The sequence below is a fragment of the Elephantulus edwardii genome, unplaced genomic scaffold (assembly GCF_000299155.1).
Source record: "Elephantulus edwardii isolate Elephantulus edwardi_28Jun2011 unplaced genomic scaffold, EleEdw1.0 scaffold00263, whole genome shotgun sequence".
Lineage (NCBI taxonomy): Eukaryota > Metazoa > Chordata > Mammalia > Macroscelidea > Macroscelididae > Elephantulus > Elephantulus edwardii.
Window position 1 is genome coordinate 2,018,658 of NW_006400013.1, and position 10,140 is coordinate 2,028,797.

The window sequence follows — 10,140 nt, forward strand, 5'->3', positions numbered from 1 at the left end:
TTATTCAAAATGGGTGAGCCTGGAGGACATTATGCTGAGTGAAATATCTCAGTCGCAAAAGGACAAATATTGCACAGTGCCACTGTTGTAAAATGGGATTGATATCAGAGTTGGGGTAAGACTGAGAAAAACTGGATAAATTGTGTATACTGCACTGAAACAGATGAGGGAGTGAATAATTTAAAAGTAGTGTATGATAGGGTATTATGGTTATCACAAGAGTCCACAATTAAGGTTGCATAGTGGAATGTATTTGGGGCAGTGGGAGGGGTGCATGTTGATTGTGTACCAGGGAAGGAGTGTTTCTTTTACTTTTGAAAGAGAGGAGCGAACTTGGGGGGTGGGCAAGGGCTGGGCGGGGAGAGAAGTGCAGCAATGAATGAATGGAAATCCAAAATCTCTGTAAATGCTCATTAAAATTATTTTTTTAAAAATCTGCCATATAAATTCACCTCCATGTAAAAACAGCATTCTCCAAGAGGCTTGTACCAGGCAATGGGGTTTTTATAGTCCCCAGTGTGTCTTTGTGCTCTGGTGTCCCGCCCATCGGCTTTGGAAGCCAACTCGTGGGGTCACCTCAGAATCACTTGGAAATTGCATTTATCAAAATACACTTGCTCTTTGCCCTCCTTTACCTACTCAGATATCTGCCTGGTTGAATACATGTGCTTGGAAAACGCTTTCCAGGCGCATTTAAAATATCCCTCCCCTTTTGAAAGACATTCCTTTATAGACAGGGTTTCTTTAAAAAAAAAAAATTCAAATAAATGGCAAGTGGAATTATAATCAGTATTTTAAAAGTATTGATACCTTTTCTTGCCTTTCCTACCCCATAATCCTTAAATAGATGTGTTATGACCTGGCTATGCTTTCTGCAGGAATGATCTGCTGCTGTTAAGTTTAGAATTACATATTATGATACTGAGAACTTTTCATTTGGAAAAACTGGGTTTAATCTTCCTAATTGTATACCTTTCACTAAATAAATTTGGAGAGATGTCCTTTACAGGGGAATTTGACCTGCATGGTAAAGACATATGATTGAAAACCAAAACAAAACTGGACTCTTATGAAATGTTTTTAATGGGGAAATAGACTGCTAACTTGCTGGGAGACTGTGGTGAAGGGGATTAAATAATAATGGAGGGAAAAAATGTATACGTGTTGATTTTGTGGCTAAAGCGGTTTGAATCAAGCCAACAGTTGAGCTGAGCAGCCATTGTGCATGTGTTTAAAGCCTTTTCAGTTCAGCTTTAATTTGGCAGCCATTTTGTGTAATTGCACTCACAAAGCAGGGATCTGTGATTTTAGAACACCTAAGCAGCCATGGTATTTATAACTTAATCACAGGATCTGATATTACAGATTAGGGAAGAAATTGGGAAATAATGTGATACAATTGGTATATTGTGTATTTTTCTTTTTATTAGTGTGCCGCTCCAACAAAAGCCCCTGGGTCTGTTTGACTTGTTCAAGTGTCCACTGCGGAAGGTAGGTGACGTACTTATTGATTCACTACCCTACTTGCTTTTAAAACCTTGTCTTTAAGCTTTATACCAGAGTTTTATTGACCTGAGCCTATTTAGGACCATTGCTTAATCATAGTGTGTAGGTCTCTGTGTAGCATCCCTCGTGCAGTAGGATAGAATCCCTCTGTTTAGTGAGTGATACAGCTGGGGAAAACCTAGAAGGAAAAGCCCTTCATGTAGATGACTCAGAAGAGTCAGCTTGATCAAGATATTTGACTGGAAAATGAAAGATGAACTTTGAAGTGATTTTTAAAACTTTCATTAGGAAAAAATTTAAGCATACACAAAGCAGACAGTTAACATAGCGAAACCTTGCGCTCCCATCACCTTATTTCCGCAGTTATCAACACATGGCCAGTCTTGTTTCACCCATTACCTTAATCCCTGCCTTTACTTACTTATTTTTGAAATGAATCCCAGACATAGTATCATTCTTAAAAAAAAAGAAATTAAAAACCCAACCAACTGTAAAATATTTACAGAGGAAGGAACCCTTTGAAAGTGATCTCACTGTAGAGTTCATGATTAATTCCAGCCTAACATGTACCAAATGTTCCATTGTTCTATTAAAAGATTTTGTTTCCAATTTACTTAGCATTCTTCTTCCTTAGTTCAAGCCTGAGTATTTCCTCCAAGTCCTTGGCTTTAAAATGATATTGCCTAAATACTTTAGTAGCTCTTTTTTTCTAGCACAAACTTAAGTATATATCAACCTCTCTATATTTTAGCCTGGTAGATGCACATTTATTTTCACTGCTCTTTTTGGGTTTACTTCAGAAATTAATGGCAACCAGCAGATGAAAAATGTATTCAGTCATAAAGGCTGAAATCAATATCATATTTATCTGGAACATTTTCCCGTTGTTGTTTTCAAACCTTCAGTACATGAAGAAAGCATCTTTGTTTGGTTAACTTTTGATTTTCCACGTGTTTGGTCCTGGAATTGAGTATTTTTTCCCATTGTACTCTAAGAGTACCTTAGGAAAATGTTGACTGCATATCTTAATTGTGGCTGTTGTGGTTTTGAAATCTCTAGGATTTGGGGAACCTGAAAATACTTTGTACAGATAACATTTTTTTTTAAAAAAAGAAGAAAAGTAGAAGCACTTAAATTCTTCATTTGAAGAGCAGATTCCTCTCCTAGATTTTGAGAGGTGAGAATTATAATACAATAAAATTTATTTAGCTCTGTTCTCCACTTGTCTCATATGCTCTACACCCTAAATCAAGAAGGTCGTATGCTGACAGAAAGATCTGGCAAGCTCTTAAAAATTAGAGAGATTAATATTCTTATAACAAGCAACAAACAATTTTCTAAGTATATTTTTGAAAAAGAAATTGGACATTTTCTAGGCTCTGCAGGTGGGCTGTTTTCAATTAGAAGCAATCTCTAATTTGGAAATTCAACATAGTTTCAGATAAATTAAAGAGATAATGAGAGTAGCCTGCATGTGGACCTCCATTTTACATAATGGATTGGTAAGTTGTCTAACATCTTGGATCAAGTATTCTGACTTTTCAGTGATTTTTAAACTATTTTCCTGAATTCTTTTAGCTAGGGAAAATAGTTTATCAGTAGCATATTTAGTTATACATTCTGTTAGTCTCAGGACATCCCATTTAACTTGTCTTTTGAGTTTTATAGATTATTGTTTGAAATATGTATTTTACATACATGGCAAGATACTGCCTCTTCTGCAGTGGAAGTCAGAGTGTCTCGTTAAAATCTCAAACTAGATAAGGGAGATACTTGCTTTTTATGTTAGCTAGCTTAAACAAAACTCTTTTAATTTCTCACTGATATATTTGGATATTAGCCAGACCACAGCTAATCTTAGTGTCAATGATAATCACATTGCTTATTTTATTACTAACTTGTATATCACCCTTTAAATATCTAGTACATTTAGACACTACAACTTTATTATTAAATATACTTTAGACAGTTTACCAATTTTTAAAGATTAGAAAGTGGTAATGCCCTTTCTTATTGTTTTTTTTTTACTCTGCAGATACGTCCATAAACATTACTTTTGTTTTTGATGGTGTACAGTATTAGAAAGATGCTGTATATAAGCATAGGAAACTATGTAGAAACTAAGCTAAAGTAGTTGTGCAATGAGATGACTTAGAGTTTACTTTTTAAAAAAAAGTTGAATATCACATGTTTCCCAATTTATGGAATAACATGTTATGCCAAATGTGTGCTTGATGTGACCACTTCTAAGCAATTGTTTGGATAATGAATAAATAGTAGTTTAAGCATATAAAAGAGAATACTAGTAAAAAGAATTACATTCAATCATTTTATTATGTGCCATGGATTATTTTAACTGCACAACAACGCATGAGATAGAAATACTATTATCTCCATTTTATAGATGAGGAGAAAGCAGCCCAGAGGGGGTTACTTGGCCAGGCTGTGAGAAATTCCACTTTTGAATCCAAGTAGTTTAGTGTCTGAGCTTGTATTCTTATTATTTTACTTTAAACATTATTTTAGTCTACTTTTGGGACAGAGAACTCAAGTACCTTCAGATGTTGTGTCTACTGTTATGAATACAATGATGTTAGTCTGTACTCTTGAGTTGAAACTGACTAGTAGCTGATCCTCTAGTGAGTTTTCAAAGGCAGTAAATCACATAGGAGGAGATTGCCCATCTCTGTCCTGCACAGTAGATTAGAACCATATGCCTTTGAGTTAGCGGCAGAGCTCCTTACCACTAAGTCACAAGAGTTCCCTAAGAATATAATAGAAGAAAAAGTTGAGCCTGTGAGTTGAGGATAGTGGTATCCCTAGTACTTCTGGCTTTCCTGGGTTGTAGAGATTAGACTTGAAGTTGGTCCTCCCTGCTTTCTACAGCTAAGGTAAGTGTTGCTCGGTCGTTAAGGTGCCTCATGCTGAAAATGTCATCTTCACGTCTCAGAACCTGCTTATTTTGGCTATGTTTAACATTTATTTTGACTGTTGTGACTTTTCAATTTGTGTTTGCCTGCCTTATATATTGACTTATATTTGGGAACTAGGAATTTGTTTGTTTGTTTAAATGAGAGTCTTTACAGTAGTGGCCAATTACAACATTGGGTAGGATTTATCTGTAGGTGAATTTAGGTACATATTATATCTATATGGACAATATTTTGCTTATTGTAATAAAATTATTTAATAAACCAGAGTTTGAAAGCCTTACATGTTTTTATGGATATAGTCATCTTTCTACTATATTTGCCTATGTAGAGAAATGATAGTTTATATAAGTTTGAAATGATTTGTGTTTTCTTTGGATCATTTATAAATAAACTCCTTTCACTGTAAGTTGAGCTGATGATTTAAGTGCTCAAGTAAAGGTCTGAAGCCACATCGATTAAAAAAAAAAAGGTGAAAGATTATCTCGTTTCAAATCTGAAAACATTTTCTATTCAAATGTGAGAACATTTTATAGTAAGCAGAATCAGAGTAGAACATGTGACCCTGTGGGAAGCTGTTGAATAATTTAGTTTGCAAAGCTTTTCTTTGGTAACAGCCTGAATTGTTAATTGGTAAAAAAAGCAATTTTTAAAAAGAAAAAAAAGCAATAGCAAAAGAATCAGCAAAGGAGTTTGATAGTATTAATAGTATTGAAACTGATTTGCATAGTTAATGTCTTTCCTTGCTTGACCCTTGTTTTGTGTATAATTAAAAGTTGACTGTAATAGTGGCGCATACATTAAGTGTTCAGCATAAGAAATCACTACATGATTGAATGCGTATATAAGAGTATTTTTTTCTCATTCTAATTTGATTAACATGTAATTTTTCAGCTACTTGAATTTTGAAAGCAATATTTAGATTAAAATTCATTTTCATTTGGTTTTTTGTAAGGTATGTGAATGGCCATGCAAAAAAACATTATGAAGATGCACAAGTACCCTTAACCAACCATAAAAAATCAGAAAAGCAAGAGAAAGCTCAGCACACAGTGTGTATGGATTGCAGTAGCTACAGTACATATTGGTAAGTTACTATTTTCTGAGAATGATGTCCCTTCCTGTGTATGGGCAAGCTTTCTCTTCCCCACTCCCTCCTCCCAGCTTCCTTGGGCTCTAAGCTGTTGCCACAACCCCCTTTCAGTCCTCTTTAAAAGTCACAGGGGCCTGGAGCCATCAGGAATGCCTGCCCTTATTCATTCAGATTTTACTTTGTATTGTTCCTTTTCAGCTGCTAGGCTGCCTCTTCACCCCAGCCCCTGCTTCTTGTCCATCCCTGTAAGCTTCAGGGAAATGAGATGTGTCTTTGTTACTATTTGTTTTCATTCCTTTTCTTTTTTATTTTTGCTTTTATTTGGAGGATGAAATGATAAAAGCCTGTATTCCCTACTGCCATTTAACATTTGGTCATGTAAGTGTCAAAATTTTCAACCCTTCATTTGAGAGAAGAAAAAACCCCAGTTCTGGCAGTTTTTCTTCTCCCAGCAGCAGCTTCATTCTGCTTTTTTCTTTACCTGGAGGTAAATGTCGAGGATGTGACGTTTTTTTAGCCTTTTTTTTTTTTAAAGTATCTCGTTCTTTAAAATTAAGTTGGAGGCGCAGTTCTTTCTTTGTACGTAATATACATACCTGTGTCATAGAGATGACAATAAAGAGCAGTTCTTGTGACTACTTATAACGAGTCTAGGTTAGCCTAGAAGTGATACTTAACAATTTATATCCATTTAATATGCTCAAAAAGTTAGTATATTTTGCATTTTAACTTCAGTATAAAACAAATTGCTTTCCTTAAGCAGTAATTTGGGATGAATAAGCATTCTTTGTTTTCATGAATTTGCTTGCCATTCAAGAGATTGTTGACATTGAAGAGGGGGAAAAATCATGTTTACATTTAAGGAGTCCCTTTGGAAGGTTTTCCCTTGCCATACAGCCCATGAGTGTCCCTGGAGGCCTTACTGGACAGGGAGAGAGACTTCAGTTTCAGTTATATTTTAATTCACACTTTTTGTTAAGGTATGCTCATCCTTTCTACATTGTTTGCAGTTGATAATTATATTGGAGAAAGGTGTCCATAAAAAGGAGGAAGGAAAGGTCAGTAGTTTCCTAGTGATTTTAAGTTTTTACAGGTTTAACATTATTAAATTATAGCTATTGAATGAAATGTCTTAAGGTCTGGTTATTTAGATCACTACCATTTCAGTTTTCCCTTGTGTAGAAGAAGGTGTACAGGCCTAGAATCAAGATAAGCTAGAAGACTAAAAATGAAATGAAAAATTAGTGTTTTCCCAGGATTTGCACACTTTTTTTGTTGTTTGCAGTTCAGAAACACCCCTTCCAATGAACATTAAGCATTAAGGAGACTGTTGAAGTATTTTCATTTGTATTTCCCTTCACAGGAAACATACATGAAAATGACACAGTGTCTAAATTAAAGAGCCATGTGTCTCTGTGTGGTTGTAAATACTGCTACTTTATACATCAAAAAATAAGATTATTCTTGGCATTTTGCAATCATTTATTTAAACCATGCTAACCTATATATTCTAGATGTTGAAAACATTCACTCTTGGTTTTGTTTATTTAAATTGTTTTTTTTCTTCACTGTGCAGTTTTATTTATTAACCATTCAAGTACAGTAGTATCTGGTAAAATTGGGACAGAATGGGATTTAAAAGTGAACAGATATTCAGCATCTAACATTTTTTTAAAGAGCCACCACATACTCTTTGCACAAACGTGTTTCCAGAGCCGCTACAGTACTAGCCATTAACCCAGTACACCAAGTACACTGAAGTAGAAAATATGCAACAAGAAAAATAGCTATGTCAGAACGACTTCAACACTTTAGAAAAAGAGTAAAACACTTTTCAGTTTCTCCCCTTTAGCCCCTAAAACACCATCTTACAGTCTGATCTACCTATACAGTCCTACATCAGCTTCTAGAATATTTGGGGGGGGGGGAGGAGAAAATGACCCTGGCCAGTACTCTTTGGGTATTTAGAAAGGGGAAGGGGAGAAAGTCAGTTCTCAGAGCAAATTAGTCAGCTTCAGTTTCATTAGCAGAATCTTTGGATTCTTTGTCCTTCCACACTTCTTCAACGTGCTTATCCTTTTCTTGCAAACGCTCCAGTTTAAAAACCGTGTGTGCCTCTTGATTCTCTTTGTTGGCTACCATTTTGTGAATCAGTTTTTCTTCCACCATTTTACTTAAGTTGTTGTTTTCTTCTCTTGCCTTCTGAAGTACTTCTTTCTCATGCTCTCGTTTCTCAGCAAGCTGCTTCAAGACCTCTGCTTCATGAGACTTGAGTCTTTCTTCTGCAGCTTCTAATTTTTTCTGCATTTCCTCCAGAGAAAGATCCTTCTTCTTTGGAGGGGAAAGGGGGAATTCTAGCACAGATTTCTTTTGACCGTGGGCTGAGGATCAGCTCAGAGGCCTGGCCTGAGGCGCATTTCTCCAGCTCTTTGACCTGGATGTCAGAAGAGGCCATGGTGAAGAGAAGACAAGAGACTGGCAGTGTATTCTATGCAATCCACTGGTATGGCAAGTCCGAAGCCAGGAGCGCTCTCTTGAGGTGTGAACCCCTAAAGTAGACTTACAGTGAGGGAGTGAGGGTGGCAGCGGCTCTGGGGTGAAAAGCTTGAGCCCCTGGTAGTCCACAACCCGACTCTTAATGCTGATGTTCCTTCAGACAAAGGGAGCCCCTGTCAGGGCTTATTTAAAAATTATTTCTGCAGTCTTTGATTTTCAGTTAGCTGTGTGTACAAATTAAAGTTCAGAAACACAATTTAATCTTCATATACTGTTAAGTTTGTGATAGGTTTTATTGCTATTTGTAAGATTAGGAGGAAACTTCTTTTTTCATTAAAGCATTTTGTTGCAATTTAGGCTAATGTTTCTATAGTAAGTTAGTTTCCCCAGTATGATTCTGCACTGTGCCAGCATGTCCCCCTTTCTCCCTGGGGTCCCTGTTTGGGTTCACCTGGTTTCCTTTTCCTCCTGTGTTGGCTTTGGCCGCATGGATTGTCCCGTTGGTCTGTGTAGCTGATTTTTCTGAGGAACACATTCTTCATGATGTTTGTGTACGAGTCTTGCCCATTTGCTGGAAGGTGAGCCCTGGGAGCAAGCGTCTGCAGTTCCAAATGAAGTTTCTCTCAGGGAAGCAGTGTCCAGGATTCCACTGGTCTCTGACTAGAGTAGTAACTCATGAGGGAGATTTTAAGAATTTTGGAGTGGAATTATGTTCACAGGAATCCTTATTTATTTATGTATAGGCTCTGTACTTTTACTTTTAAAGTCTTTATATTTAGCATTTTGAGGTAATATTCTTATGTAGAAATTGGGACTTTAATTTGTTTTATTTTTGCACAGTAGGCTCAAGCACGTGTCATTTCATGACTGAATTGGAAGTAAGTAGCAGATCTTAAACCTTGGGAAATACAAGTTGTGGTGGAGGCTGCTTGGCTATTTGCCAGTCTTTTGTGTGAAGTTATACAGAGCTGCAAGTGTGTGGATGCCCGGAGCTACTGAGACACAGGAAGGGAACTGCAGCTGGCCACTTATCATCTCATTTGTGGGTTTCATAGCAAAATGTAAGGGAATCAGCCTTAACATTCCCCCCCCTCCATGTTTCACTATAATTAAGAAACAGAAAAGATTTCCTTTCTCTCTCCCTCTCCTTCCCTGTGTGTGTGTGTGGGGGGGGGGGGTAGGGGGGTGTTTTCCAAAGCACTTTCATAATTTCATTTTAGTGTATGAATTTTCATTATGCACACACTTCTTGGGGTTTGACAGAATGATTTGCTTTAGAGATAAAATATTGGTATGTTGGGCTTAACCTATTTGATTATGAATTATGGTCCTTGTAGTCAGACTGTGCTGAGGTTAGTTGATGTTAAACCTTTTTCTCAGTGTGTTCAGTGCTCCAGAAAAGTTGTAACACCCTTAAGACTTACATCTTTTCCATCTTTATTTTTACCCTACACAGAATCTACCCTGTCCTGTCCTTGCGTAAGCTCGTCCTTTATGGACTTATGACAGATCTCTGCCTCTCTTCTTCAAGTCTCAGTTGTAACTGGATGTGCTCTTGCTTGGACACATAGTTCTTAAGCTACTTGTGATTTTCTGCTGGCACGTTTAATTATTGGTAAATATTGAAGGCTGTAGGAGCCACATCTCAGGTCTTCACTCTGCTCATGCTGCTCAGTGTCTTGTGCAGAGTAGATAGTCTGTGGTTTGAAAGATTGCATGTTGTTAACTTCTGAAAATGACTTCTGATGATCTTGAAGGACCAAAAAGCCACAGAGCATTTGCCCTGAAGATCTAAATCATGGTATTGTTGTGAGGGTGCATCAAGTCAGTTCAGACTCATCGCAATCTCATGCAGAGAGTATTTCTGCCTCATGGGGTTTTCTAGGTGATAATCTTTTTTTTAAAAAATTTAAATTTATTATTAATTTCAGCAAAATTTACAGAGACTTTGGATTTCCATTCATTCATTATTGCACTTTTCTCCCCTCCCAACCCTCCCCCCTAGTACACTACCCTCTTGGAAAAGTAAAAGACAAATTCTTTCATTGTTTTACAAACCCTCCCCCAGGTCCACTCCACCATGTAGCCTTAGCTCTAGACTCCTGTCATGACAAA

At 36.8% G+C, this 10,140-nt stretch overlaps 1 protein-coding gene and 1 pseudogene across 2 annotated transcripts in view; one reads left to right on the forward strand and one right to left on the reverse strand.

The window, feature by feature from the left end:
• USP3 (ubiquitin specific peptidase 3) overlaps positions 1-10,140 on the forward strand; it is a 110,592-nt gene that overhangs the window by 46,805 nt on the left and 53,647 nt on the right. The window contains exons 2-3 of one of the 2 annotated variants that reach the window (XM_006899613.1): positions 1,431-1,491; positions 5,392-5,523. In XM_006899613.1, the coding sequence (XP_006899675.1) occupies positions 1,431-1,491; positions 5,392-5,523 (193 nt within the window). The remainder of the gene's footprint in view (positions 1-1,430; positions 1,492-5,391; positions 5,524-10,140) is intronic. The other variant, XM_006899614.1, reaches the window with a different exon arrangement.
• On the reverse strand, positions 7,534-7,984 carry LOC102861427 (annotated as a pseudogene).